Raw genomic sequence first — 15,680 nt, 5'->3', positions numbered from 1 at the left:
TTTATTAATAAAAACACTAACGCGACATTAAACAAGGTTGAGTATATTAAAATATATTTTTTATTTGGTGCTAAACCCGTCCGACGCACACCAGGGGGATTTCTTTGTTAGCCGCATACCTTTAGCCCAAAGTCAAGCCTGTCCAATAGGAACCGAGCAGAGGGTGATTCCAACTGGACACTCCTCAACTTTAGACTGAGGAATCCTTTGTGGAACACCCCCAAATATTCACCTAAAGAAGTACAACACAACGGTACACTCAAAGACGTGTCTTTAATAACGTTAGCAGGGAAGACAACTGTAAAATATAATTTAACTTTAGATTTTCAGGTTTCATTGACTCCTTTTTCCACAAAACAATTTATAACAACAATTAAAATTAAATATTCACCTTTCCTGGAAAAAATGTAGTGAAATGAAGTGATCCTTAAGACCCCTGTGTGTAGTTAGTCACCTGAACAGGACCTTTATTTTGAAAGTGTATTCTACATCTTTAATGTTATGTATTTTTATGATAAATGTGTGTAATTATTTATCATTGTACAATGTACAAGGAAATGCTTCTTCTGCATTTAACCCGTCTGTGGCAGTGAACACACACCCAGAGCGGTGAGGAGCCATCCCCGGCGCCCAGGGAGCAGTTGGGGGTTCAGTGCCTTGCTCAAGGGCCCTTCAGCTGTGGATGTTCCCACCGGTCCCTGGGGATCGATCCAGCAACCTTCCGGCACCAACCCCGGTTTTAGTCCACGGCTGCCCCATGTCATATACATATTTATAGACTATATGAATACATCCAGGCTTCAGAAAAGTGGCAAAATATACATAAGTTTATTGATAGCACAACAAAGCAGTCGAACAATAAAGCAGTACAAACATTAGATTTTCACACATTTACAGCAGAGTGGAAGTACATCCTTTTTCAGCGAAAAAGAACCAAACTGTCCACGAGGAGTGAGGAAAATAAAGAAATTAACAGAGGTTTTCTGAAATAATTTACAGCTGCCCCAGGCGCTGAGAGCTCATGCTAATCTTCCACTTTTACCACCCTCAAACTTAAACAAAAAACACTACAAAGCAGGATTTATTTGATCAAAAACATCAAATGACTGTAATAGGGCTGTCATATTTACTTAATTAAACTTGATTAGTCAATACAAACGCACGTAAATGAATGAAAATATAATTTACTTATTAGCATACAGGAGTTAGCGTGACGCTAATTCCTATTTAAACTCTCTATGAAAATGAGACTTATCTGTTTTATTTGTACATTCATTAAAAGAAACCAAGTCAATTACAAATACAATAAAGCATTTTGGGAACATTAAAGGGTTTGTTATTGTTCAAATAAATGTATTTTTGGACTTTTTTCAGAAATGTTAACAACTTAATCATAATTCAATATTTCACTTGTGTTAATAACATAATAACGACAGCCTTAAACAGCGCCTTAGTGTCAGTTACAAACTACAGAAAGTAATAAAAAATGAAAAACAATACGATATAAACACATGATTAGCAGCAGTCTATGTTTCAGACCAGAGTAAACAGGAGGTAATTCAAATTGCAATAAGATGGATAACAGTCCAGTTATTCATTAATATACTCTTTAGTTCACAATTTTTACAAATATATCATACAGACTATACAGAGCTATGCTAAAACAAAGTGTAATGACCATGACAACAGAAACAAAAACGTATCAAAGAAAACAAAAGCTGCTGAATATAAATCTCATTTAAAACCACAGGAGTTTAATCATAAGCCTATCAGAGATATCTGTCATGAAATATGAATGTAATATTTATGACCTGTTGCTAGGCAGCAATACAAGCAATTCTACAGAGTTCTACATGGCTAAACAAATGTGATTTGTCATTGCGACTGTTGCTAGGTTGGACAAACGTTACAGAGCATTGTTGAACATGCCATATATTATTTGGTCAGAATTCACTCATTCATTGCCTGTAACCCTTATCCAGTGCAGGGCAGCGGTGGGCCGAGAGTCCACCCGGAATCACACACCTTGGAGCGGGCGCCAGTCCTACACAGGGTTACACACACTCAGACATTCACTCACACCTACGGACACTTTTGAGTCTCCAATCCACCTACCAACGTGTGTTTTTGGAGCGTGGGAGGAAACCGGAGCACCCGGAGGAAACCCACACAGACACAGAGAGAACACACCACACTCCTCACAGACAGTCACCCGGAGCAGGACTCGAACCCAGAACCTCCAGGACCCTGGCGCTGTGACAGAGACACGACCTGCTGCTCCACCGTGGTCAGAATTTTAATTTGTTTAATTGTTTATAGGTAAAAATGCTAATTGTTATTATCATGATGAGTGTTATTGTTACTTACTGAACCTGAAAACAGATCAGATGCTCATCACTAACAAACCTACAAAATATGTATAGATCCTAATAGAAAATTGTCTGGCTTTTTGTATTGAGCCTCATTCAGCCTCGGAGCAGCAGCTGTAGAGATGTGTGTGTGTGTGTGTGTGTGTGGACAGGGCCTGGACCGGCCAATGACAAACTAAACTCTATTAAAAAACAAAGCACAAGCTACAATGATTCACAATAATCATCCAGTTGGTGTAGCCCTCTCCATCAATACATTCACAAACACGGGGTCTGAAGACTCTGAACACAGAACACTGTTCCACAAGAGTCAAAGTCCTCCATGAACCGGGGACGAGGCCCAACACAACAATACCAACTAAAATACCAATAAATGACAGCATCAATTACAAACTAAGACTTTTTAGAGATAAATATAACACACATCTTCCACTACAGTCACCGCAGTCAGGTGCAGGTCAGTGGAAAGTTCCACCGCTTTTTCAGTTCCTCAAACGTACACTTTGCATCTGAGCATTTCGCAAACTGTCTGTAAAACGTTTGGGGACAAAAGCTTGGCTTGTTTCCAAAATTAACTGAATATAAATTTGTTGTTTTGCAAATAACTTCCAATGAAGAAAAGTAAATAAGGCATGATTTTCTGTGAGAGACTCCTTTAGCTGCATTTAAAGACAGTTAAAGAGCAATGTCCCAAAACGTTTGATTTTCGACTGAGTGTCACTCTTTATCAGTAAACTCCTTTTGTTTGAGGATGCAAAGCATATACAGTATGTGTTTTTAGAACAGAGCCTTGTGTTAAAACTCTGAAGATGTTGCCCTTGTGAATTAAATTATAACACTGTGTTAAATAAGAAAATAACACACAGTGGTTCTTGGCTTTGGACGTTCGGTTCCATTCGAAAACATGAACTGGTTTAGAATCCAGGAGGTGAAAACAACTAAATGAGTTTCTGTTGCTTAAAGCAGAACTACTTACTTTTGTGGCTTTGGAGACCTCTCTGGTCAAAACGTGTAACTGCAAGCAACGAAAGTACAGCATCGATTCAAAGCCGTCCATTTCTAAACTTAACGGGCATTATTTCTTTTGCTCAGAAGATTCTAGATATGTCTCAGTGCATGTTTAATATGTTGAAGTGAAACAGTAAACAAAAGCAAGTCGCCTGTGAGAGTCGCGTGAGCTGTGCGAGTGTTGTGAGGGTTGCGAGTCGTGTGGTTGTGCGAGTTCCGCTTTGGAAGCATTGTGAGATTCGGGAGGGCTGGTCCTTCACCACCAGGTGATCTTGAACTCATAGATGGGCCGCTTGCAGTAGTAGTGGTTGATGAGGTGTTTGTCACAGACCCCGATGCACTGCTGGTCTGCGGTGATGCCGCGCTCTGCCAGATCTCCCACAATGCAGTGCAGCAGGTCGTACACGTCCGCCACGGCCTCCCACGGCCCGAAGGACACGTCCACCTCGCAGTGGTGCTCGAAAAGCTTGGCCTCGCTCTCCGAGCGCTCGAAACGTAGAGAGTTAAAGAGGGGACGCTCATACGGAGTGATGGGCATCTCCTCTTTATAAACACACACCTTTAACTTCGCGAATCGAGCCTTCCTCTGCATCGCTCGCAGCTTCGCTATCTCCACAATCCGCTCCAGGTTATCTAGAACCACAGCACAGACATGTGTTCACAACAACGGGACTCACACACTGCTCTCCCTGTGGACACGGAGTAATTCAGGGGGAATATAAGTAAGAAGTGAAGTAACAAAGAACTCAATCCTCTTAACCACTATCATCAGTTGTAGAAAATGACGTATATAATTTATGTTCTCAGTGTGTTCTTCTAAGACCCGGTTCTCTCAGCAGTGTATGCTTTGATTTTTCAAGGCAGCCCTTGTTTATCACTTTGTTTAGTGACGGTACCTTTATAGTAGGGCAACAGGTCGAGGAAGGCCTGCCGCACCTTCTCCCCAGTCAGAGGCTGAGTGTCCTCCAGACTGTCCAGCAGGGGGCCGATGGAGTAATACTGCGCCTCTCTGTGGACCCCTCGGACTCGGTCTCTCTGCGGCAATTCACCTCCTCGCAGGAAATTCAGGATATCACTAAACACACAACATCACAGAAATATTTGGGTTATTAAATTCATTCATTCATTATCTGTAACCGCTTATCCAGTTCAGGGTCACGGTGGGTCCGGATGCTGAACTGAAGCGTATCGATGCTGAACTGAACTGAAGCGTTTCGATGCTGAACTGAACTGAAGCGTTTCGATGCTGAACTGAACTGAAGCGTTTCGATGCTGAACTGAACTGAAGCGTTTCGATGCTGAACTGAACTGAAGCGTTTCGATGCTGAACTGAACTGAAGCGTTTCGATGCTGAACTGAACTCAAGCGTATCGATGCTGAATTGAACTGAAGCATATTAATGCTGAACTGAACTGAAGCGTATCCATGCTGAACTGAACTGAAGCGTATCCATGCTGAATTGAACTGAAGCATATTAATGCTGAACTGAACTGAAGCGTATCCATGCTGAACTGAACTGAAGCGTATCCATGCTGAACTGAACTGAAGCGTATCCATGCTGAACTGAACTGAAGCGTATCCATGCTGAACTGAACTGAAGCGTATCCATGCTGAACTGAACTGAAGCGTATCCATGCTGAACTGAACTGAAGCGTATCCATGCTGAACTGAACTGAAGCGTATCCATGCTGAACTGAACTGAAGCGTATCCATGCTGAACTGAACTGAAGCGTATCCATGCTGAACTGAACTGAAGCGTTTCCATGCTGAACTGAACTGAAGCGTATCCATGCTGAACTGAACTGAAGCGTATCCATGCTGAACTGAACTGAAGCGTATCCATGCTGAACTGAACTGAAGCGTATCCATGCTGAACTGAACTGAAGCGTATCCATGCTGAACTGAACTGAAGCGTATCCATGCTGAACTGAACTGAAGCGTATCCATGCTGAACTGAACTGAAGCGTATCCATGCTGAACTGAACTGAAGCGTATCCATGCTGAAATGAACTGAAGCGTATCCATGCTGAACTGAACTGTATTGATGCTGAACTGAAGCGAAGCGTATCGATGCTGAACTGAACTGAAGCGAAGCGTATCGATGCTGAACTGAACTGTATCAATGCTGAACTGAACTGTATCAATGCTGAACCGAAGCGTATCGATGCTGAACTGAAGTGTATCGATGTTGAACTGAACCATATCGATGCTGAACTGAACTGAAGCGTATCCATGCTGAACTGAACTGAAGCGTATCCATGCTGAACTGAACTGAAGCGTATCCATGCTGAACTGAACTGTATCAATGCTGAACTGAACTGTATCAATGCTGAACTGAAGCGTATTGATGCTGAACTGAAGCGAAGCGTATCGATGCTGAACTGAACCATATCGATGCTGAACTGAACTGAAGCGAAGCGTATCGATGCTGAACTGAAGCGTATCGATGCTGAACTGAACTGAAGCAATGTTGAACTGAAGCGCATTGATGCTGAACTAAAGCGAAGCGTATCGATGCTGAACTGAACCATATCGATGCTGAACTGAACTGAAGCGTATCGATGTTGAACTGAACCATATCGATGCTGAACTGAACTGAAGCGTATCGGTGCTGAACTGAACTGAAGCGTATCGGTGCTGAACTGAACTGAAGCGTATCGATGCTGAACTGAACTGAAGCAATGTTGAACTGAACTGAAGCAATGTTGAACTGGCGAGTTCGATGCTGAACTGAACTGAAGCGTTTCGATGCTGAACTGAACTGAAGCGTTTCGATGCTGAACTGAAGCGTATCGGTGCTGAACTGAACTCAAGCGTATCGATGCTGAATTGAACTGAAGCATATTAATGCTGAACTGAAGCGTGTCCATGCTGAACTGAACTGAAGCGTGTCCATGCTGAAATGAACTGAAGCGTATCCATGCTGAAATGAACTGAAGCGTATCCATGCTGAAATGAACTGAAGCGTATCGATGCTGAAATGAACTGAAGCGTATCCATGCTGAAATGAACTGAAGCGTATCCATGCTGAAATGAACTGAAGCGTATCCATGCTGAAATGAACTGAAGCGTATCCATGCTGAAATGAACTGTATCAATGCTGAACTGAACTGTATTGATGCTGAACTGAAGCGAAGCGTATCGATGCTGAACTGAACTGAAGCGAAGCGTATCGATGCTGAACTGAACTGAAGCGTTTCGATGTTGAACTGAACCATATCGATGCTGAACTGAACCGAAGCGTATCGATGCTGAACTGAAGTGTATCGATGTTGAACTGAACCATATCGATGCTGAACTGAACTGAAGCGTATCCATGCTGAACTGAACTGAAGCGTATCCATGCTGAACTGAACTGAAGCGTATCCATGCTGAACTGAACTGAAGCGTATCCATGCTGAACTGAAATGTATCAATGCTGAACTGAAGCGTATTGATGCTGAACTGAAGCGTATTGATGCTGAACTAAAGCGAAGCGTATCGATGCTGAACTGAACCATATCGATGCTGAACTGAACTGAAGCGAAGCGTATCGATGCTGAACTGAACTGAAGCGTATCGATGTTGAACTGAACCATATCGATGCTGAACTGAACTGAAGCGTATCGGTGCTGAACTGAACTGAAGCGTATCGATGCTGAACTGAACTGAAGAATTGTTGAACTGAAGCGCATTGATGCTGAACTAAAGCGAAGCGTATCGATGCTGAACTGAACCATATCGATGCTGAACTGAACTGAAGCGTATTGATGTTGAACTGAACCATATCGATGCTGAACTGAACTGAAGCGTATCGGTGCTGAACTGAACTGAAGCGTATCGATGCTGAACTGAACTGAACTGAAGCAATGTTGAACTGAACTGAAGCAATGTTGAACTGAACTGAAGCAATGTTGAACTGCGTATCGATGCTGAACTGAACTGAAGCGTATCCATGCTGAACTGAACCATATCGATGCTAAACTGAAGTGCATCAATGTTGAACTGAAGCGTATCGATGCTGAACTGAACTGAAGCGTATCGATGCTGAACTGAACTGAAGCGTATCGATGCTGAACTGAACTGAAGCGTATCGATGCTGAACTGAACTGAAGCGTATCGATGCTGAACTGAACTGAAGCGTATCGATGCTGAACTGCGTATCGATGCTGAACTGAACTGAAGCGTATCGATGCTGAACTGAAGTGCATCAATGTTGAACTGAAGCGTATCGATGCTGAACTGAACTGAAGCGTATCGATGCTGAACTGAACCATATCAATGCTGAACTGAAGTGTGTCAATGCTGAACTGAAGCGTATCGATGCTGAACTGAACTGAAGCGTATCGATGCTGAACTGAACCATATCAATGCTGAACTGAAGCGTATCGATGCTGAACTGAACTGAAGCGTATCGATGCTGAACTGAACTGAAGCGTTTCGATGCTGAACTGAACTGAAGCGTTTCGATGCTGAACTGAACTGAAGCGTTTCGATGCTGAACTGAACTGAAGCGTTTCGATGCTGAACTGAACTGAAGCGTTTCGATGCTGAACTGAACTCAAGCGTATCGATGCTGAACTGAACTGAAGCGTATCGATGCTGAACTGAACTGAAGCGTATCGATGCTGAACTGAACTGAAGCGTATCGATGCTGAACTGAACTGAAGCGTATCGATGCTGAACTGAACTGAAGCAATGTTGAACTGCGTATCGATGCTGAACTGAACTGAAGCGTATCGATGCTGAACTGAAGTGCATCAATGTTGAACTGAAGCGTATCGATGCTGAACTGAACTGAAGCGTATCGATGCTGAACTGTACCATATCAATGCTGAACTGAAGTGTGTCAATGCTGAACTGAAGCGTATCGATGCTGAACTGAACTGAAGCGTATCGATGCTGAACTGAACTGAAGCGTATCGATGCTGAACTGAACCATATCAATGCTGAACTGAAGCGTATCGATGCTGAACTGAACTGAAGCGATGCTGAATTGAACTGAAGCGTATCGATGCTGAACTGAACTGAAGCGAAGCGTATCGATGCTGAACTGAAGCAAAGCGATAATAATTTCATTGTATTGATTCGTATTGTACTAATGCTGAACAGAATTATACTGATGCTGAACCAAATCACAGAGGGCAGCCGTGTTATCCATTACGCTATCCCATACACACTCACCCAAAGTAGGCCCCGTCCCGGTCGATAAAGTAGCGCCCGTCTGAGTCCTGCGGCATGTGGTGGCGGCCACTGAACATTGCGGCCAGCATCGAGTCCTCATACCGGCACAGAGTGGACAGACGAGTCGTGAAACAGGTCCCTCCTACGTTCAGGGGAATCACCTCCGGGAACTGCAGCACACACAGGAAAAACAGCAGGGGCGTTATTTTCATGATCATTATTATTAGTAGTAGTAGTAGTAGTAGGAATAGGAGTAGCGGGATAAACAGTAGGTCTGTCACAATACATAATGAGCTCCTTGAGTAGGCAGTGACTCCGTATGCAGCTGTTTAAGTCGGCAGCGTTCTGGCCAATGTCTGTCCTCAGGAGGAAGATTACTGAGACCACCATTTTCATGAGCACCACTCAAGTCTTCAGTCAGTGTCCAGTGCTGAGCTGCTACAGGGATGTGTTTCTGTAAGATGACGATGCACAACTCTAAAACTTTCATTTATCACCGTTTCCCTTCAGTGAACTTCTGTTGACCTGGACAGAGGGTTACCGCAGACTAACCACAAAATCAACACAGTGACAGCTCGTCAAACGCCCCAATTAGCCCCTGTAGTATTTAAAGTGCCGCTGTTTTCAGAAGCTGAGGCTGTGACAGGATTAAACTAATCACAGGACACGCTTCATCAGTGACACCTTCAGCAGAGTCTTTCCAAAACACGATTAAACTTCATGACTCCAGCTCGCAGCCAATCATCGCAGCCATGGCTCTACCTAAACAGGGACAACAGCCAATCAGGAGAGAGGAAAGAGAAGACACCGAAGAGGGAACCTGGGGTAAAGCTGCACTGATCAAATCAGCCAATCAGGCGGAAAGAGGGAGACGTGGGAAACGTGCAGCTGATTTAATGCTCAGAGAAAATAAACAAATGTAAACGGCTCTTCACTAAAAGCTTTAAAGATAAATTGTAGTATATTTTATTGTAACATAGTTACATTAAGGACCACAGTATTCTATCGTACAGAAAAAGTGATAACGTTAAATACTGTACACTGTTGTGTTACGTTCAGTAAACAGTGTGTTGTTTAGTACAGTGTTGAATTTACACTCAGTGTTTGTATAAATCACAGGAAGTAAACAGTTTATCTGGTGTTTATCTGGTGTTTATCTCCAGGCCTCAGCTCTGTGATAAAGCCTGTGTTGGATTAACGCTGAGATGGAGCTGATGAACCTGAACACACACCGTCACTATAACACCACAACACCACACACCCTCACTCCGACACCACAACACACCCACAACACCCTCACTCCAACACCACAACACCCCCTCACTCCAACACCACAACACACCCTCACTCCAACACCACAACACTCCCTCACTCCAACACCACACACCCTCACTCCGACACCACAACACACCCACAACACCCTCACTCCAACACCACAACACCCCCTCACTCCAACACCACAACACCCCCTCACTCCGACACCACAACACACCCACAACACCCTCACTCCAACACCACAACACCCCCTCACTCCAACACCACAACACCCCCTCACTCCAACACCACCTCACTCCAACACCACACACCCTCACTCCAACACCACAACACTCCCTCACTCCAACACCCCCTCACTCCAACACCACACACCCTCACTCCGACACCACAACACACCCACAACACCCTCACTCCAACACCACAACACCCCCTCACTCCAACACCACAACACCCCCTCACTCCGACACCACAACACACCCACAACACCCTCACTCCAACACCACAACACCCCCTCACTCCAACACCACAACACCCCCTCACTCCAACACCACACACCCTCACTCCAACACCACAACACTCCCTCACTCCAACACCACAACACCCCCTCATTCCAACACCACACACCCTCACTCCGACACCACAACACACCCACAACACCCTCACTCCAACACCACAACACCCCCTCACTCCAACACCACAACACACCCTCACTCCAACACCACACACCCTCACTCCAACACCACACACCCTCACTCCAACACCACAACACTCCCTCACTCCAACACCACAACACCCCCTCACTCCAACACCACAACACCCTCACTCCGACACCACAACACACCCACAACACCCTCACTCCAACACCACAACACCCCCTCACTCCAACACCACAACACACCCACAACACCCTCACTCCAACACCACAACACCCCCTCACTCCGACACCACAACACACCCTCACTCCAACACCACAACACTCCCTCACTCCAACACCACAACACCCCCTCACTCCAACACCACAACACCCTCACTCCGACACCACAACACACCCACAACACCCTCACTCCAACACCACAACACCCCCTCACTCCGACACCACAACACACCCACAACACCCTCACTCCAACACCCCAACACCACAACACCCCCTCACTCCGACACCACAACACACCCACAACACCCTCACTCCAACACCCCAACACCACAACACCCCCTCACTCCAACACCACACACCCTCACTCCGACACCACAACACACCCACAACACCCTCACTCCAACACCACAACACCCCCTCACTCCAACACCACAACACCCCCTCACTCCAACACCACACACCCTCACTCCGACACCACAACACACCCACAACACCCTCACTCCAACACAACACACCCTCACTCCGACACCACAACACACCCACAACACCCTCACTCCAACACCACAACACACCCACAACACCCTCACTCCAACACCACAACACACCCTCACTCCAACACCACAACACCCCCCTCACTCCAACACCACAACACACCCACAACACCACAACACCCTCACTCCAACACCACAACACCCCCTCACTCCAACACCACAACACTCCAACACCACAACACCCCCCTCACTCCAACACCACAACACACCCACAACACCCTCACTCCAACACCACCACACACCCTCACTCCAACACCACAACACACCCTCACTCCAACACCACAACACACCCTCACTCCAACACCACAACACCCCCTCACTCCAACACACCCTCACTCCAACACCACAACACACCCTCACTCCAACACCACAACACACCCTCACTCCAACACCACAACACCCCCTCACTCCAACACCACAACACCCCCTCACTCCAACACCACAACACCCCCTCACTCCAACACCACAACACCCCCTCACTCCAACACCACAACACCCCCTCACTCCAACACCACAACACACCCTCACTCCAACACCACAACACACCCTCACTCCAACACCACAACACACCCTCACTCCAACACCACAACACACCCTCACTCCAACACACCCTCACTCCAACTCCACAACACCCCCCTCACTCCAACACCACAACACCCCCCTCACTCCAACACTACCTCGCTCCAACACCACAACACACCCTCACTCCAACACACCCTCACTCCAACACCACAACACACCCTCACTCCAACACCACAACACACCCTCACTCCAACACCACCACACACCCTCACTCCAACACCACCACACACCCTCACTCCAACACCACCACACACCCTCACTCCAACACCACCACACACCCTCACTTCAACAGCCTACACCAAACACCCTAACACCAAACACCCTCACTCTAATGCCAAACACACACACACACACACACACACACACACACACACACACACACACACACACACAACCTCACTAACACCAAACACCCTCACTCACACACACACACACACACACACACACTCTAATGCAGGGGTTCTTAAACCAAATCCACAGAGGGCCGTGTGGGTGCAGGTGTTCTTTCCAACCACGCAAAAGCCCCACACTACTGAAAGCCAAGATCTATTGATTAGATCCAATGATTAAAAACAGGTGGAATGAGGTGTGGCTTCTGCGTGGTTGGAAAGAAAACCTGCACCCACACGGCCCTCCGTGGATTTGGTTTGAGACCCCTGCTCTAATGCCATAACACACAGCTTCATCCTAGCACCACAACACACCCTCACTCCAACACAACACACTCTCACTCTAACACAACACCACCCATCTTCACACTAACACCACAACACACCCTCACTCTCACTCTCACACAACACACTCTCACTCAAACACAACACACCCTCACTCTCACACAACACACTCTCACTCTCACACAACACACCCTCACTCCAACACAACACACTCTCACTCTAACACAACACCACCCATCTTCACACTAACACCACAACACACCCTCACTCTCACTCTCACACAACACACTCTCACTCAAACACAACACACCCTCACTCTCACACAACACACTCTCACTCAAACACAACACACCCTCACTCTAACACAAATACACCCTCACTCTAACACAACACCACCCATCTTCACACTAACACCACAACACACCCTCACTCTCACTCTAACACAACACACCCTCACTCCAACACAACACAGCCCACACTAACAACACACCTTCACTCTAACACCACAACAGACACCCACAACACCACACACCCCATGCTAACAACACAATATAACACACACACACACACACACACACTCAAACTATCAACCCAACATAATACACCACAACAAAGCACACCACCACGCCCCTTCTGAACCCGAATTATCCGGGGTTTACCTCCTGAACCGGGGTGAAGGAGAGCGCGGCTTTGCTGCGGTTCCCCCGCGGGCTCCCGACCGCTGTTTTGGGGTGCTCCTGCTCCTGCAGCCCGGCCGTTGCCCCCGCGAGTCCCGGCCCTCCGTCCAAGGACTCAACGCTCTCGCTGGCCGCCGAGAAAACCACCATGACCCGCGGCTGCGGCCCGGAGCGGCCCTCGGGCCCGAAGCGCCTCAACGGCGGCGTGTCTGCGGCTCGGCTCGGCGTCTCTGCGGCTCCATTCTGCTGCATGCACCCCGACCTCACGGCCCGCGGACAGCTCCCGGCCCCGGCGCCACTCAGCGGACAGTCCCGAACCTGCAGGCCGAAGAAAGCGCGCTCCGGAGCGGCTGCGACTACACAGATAACGGCGGCAGTTGTTTGGGTTTACGTCAGAGCAGTACTGAGACATGCCACGCCCACTCTGCGCTGGGATTGGCTGCTGGTGTTCACAGTCACATTCAGAGTGGATTAGTTTCATGGCTCTTATTGTCATCATTTATCCACACACTGTCCACTCTCCCAGCTCCAACAGCACTTTGTAGTTCTACACTCACAGACTGTAGTCCACTGTAGTCCATCTGTGGCTCTGCATACTTTATTACCCCACTTTCCACAGGACACAGCCCACAATCGGTGGACAGTTCTCGGTCCAGACACTGAGGGGTTTAAAAACTCCAGCAGCACTGCTGTGTCTGATCCACTCTACACCAGCACAACACACACTAACACCACCACCACCACGTCAGTGTCACTGCAGCGCTGAGAATGATCCACCACCACATCACACCTGCTCTGTGGGGGTCCTGAGCACTGAGGAACAGGGGGGTTATATTCTGATATGACAGTGAGTGTGTGTGTGTGTGTGTATTAGACCACGCTGTGTTGGACTGTGGCTGCAGTCATAGGTTTTCAGTCCTGAATTCTAAAATTAAAATTTCAGATATAATTTTATTTCTATTAAAGTGATATTTGTTGCAGAATCCCACTGGACACATTATTACAAACCTTTCTTGTTCTGGGTAGAGTTTACTACTAAGAGGACCAGGTGGTGTGTGGGACAGTTGCACCATCTAGGGACCCAAAGTGTGAGTGACTCGGTGTTCACAGGTTTGCTTTGTGTTCCGGGTCCAGGAGAGGCTCTGTGGGTTAAATCTAAGTAGCGCAGAGTCTGAAATGTTCAAATCTGTGCCCTGGTCAAGTATTTATAATAATAATAATAATAATAATAATGATAATGGCAAGCATGTTGGAGCAGCAGGTAGTGTCTCTGTCACAACTTTCCTCCGGGTGACTGTCTGTGAGGAGTGTGGTGTGTTCTCCCTGTGTCTGCGTGGGTTTCCTCCGGGTGACTGTCTGTGAGGAGTGTGGTGTGTTCTCCCTGTGTCTGCGTGGGTTTCCTCCGGGTGACTGTCTGTGAGGAGTGTGGTGTGTTCTCTCTGTGTCTGCGTGGGTTTCCTCCGGGTGACTGTCTGTGAGGAGTGTGGAGTGTTCTCCCTGTGTCTGCACGGGTTTCCTCCGGGTGACTGTCTGTGAGGAGTGTGGTGTGTTCTCCGTGTCTGCGTGGGTCAGTGAATTTCACTGTAAGTTTACAGCTGATGTTGCTCTGTAGAAGTGGGACCCGACACAAATGAAAGAAAGACGCGTGAGTGAAGCTGAGAAGTGGAAGAATTGTTTTATTCGGTACGGAACGCTTCAGCTCCACTGTGTGGTTCCAAGTTATGAAACATAGAAAAATAGACCTGGGGAAAGGGGGGGGGGGGGGGGGCAGAGTTTCTACCTGAGTTCTGAGAGACAAAGATGAGAAAATACAACATACCAACAGAAGCTAAAGGACATTGTGCATTGTGTTTGGAACTTTCTCTCTCACACACACACACACACACACACACACACACACACACAAAGCAAGAGTTTGGAGAAAAACCTCATTCACCCTGAGTCAGTTGTGGGGTCATTACTCTGTGGGAGTGGGGGTCCTGCCAAAATAAGGAGTTCCAGGTCTGAGCTTGATTTCTGTCTGAGGAAAATGTATAGGATTTTGAAACATCACTGTTAGTGAGAGAATGAGTGAGTGAATGTGTGAGTAAGTGAATGAGTGAGTGAATGTGTGGGTGAATGTGTGAGTGAATGAGTAAGTGAATGTGTGAATGTGAGTGAATGAGTGAGTGTGAATGTGAGTGAATGAGTGAGTGAATATGTGACTGAATGAGTGACTGAATGAGTGAGTGAAGGTGTGAGTGAAGGTGTGAATGAATGTGTGAGTGAAGGTGTGAGTGAATGTGTGACTGAATGAGTGAGTGCAGGTGTGAGTGAAGGTGTGAATGAATATGTGACTGAATGAGTGACTGAATGAGTGAGTGCAGGTGTGAGTGAATGAGTGCAGGTGTGAGTGAGTGAATGTGTGAATGAAGGTGTGAATGAATGTGTGAGTGAAGGTGTGAGTGAATGAGTGACTGAATGAGTGAGTGCAGGTGTGAGTGAATGAGTGCAGGTGTGAGTGAGTG

General features: G+C 46.7%; 1 protein-coding gene across 1 annotated transcript; it reads right to left on the bottom strand.

Annotated features, from left to right (window-relative positions):
• Positions 1 to 814: 814 nt before the first annotated feature.
• Positions 815 to 13,586, bottom strand: kctd7 (potassium channel tetramerization domain containing 7). The gene is made up of 4 exons (XM_066650286.1): positions 13,156 to 13,586; positions 8,541 to 8,710; positions 4,274 to 4,452; positions 815 to 4,010 (listed from the first exon to the last, which is right to left on the bottom strand). Exons 1-4 carry the CDS (start codon positions 13,423 to 13,425, stop codon positions 3,634 to 3,636), a joined length of 996 nt encoding a protein of 331 aa, XP_066506383.1. The 5' UTR covers positions 13,426 to 13,586; the 3' UTR covers positions 815 to 3,633.
• Positions 13,587 to 15,680: the final 2,094 nt, after the last annotated feature.

The sequence above is a fragment of the Hoplias malabaricus genome, chromosome 18, assembly GCF_029633855.1.
Source record: "Hoplias malabaricus isolate fHopMal1 chromosome 18, fHopMal1.hap1, whole genome shotgun sequence".
Classification (NCBI taxonomy): Eukaryota; Metazoa; Chordata; class Actinopteri; order Characiformes; family Erythrinidae; genus Hoplias; species Hoplias malabaricus.
Note: the sequence above shows the minus strand (reverse complement) of the source record. Positions and strands in the feature narration are given on the sequence as shown.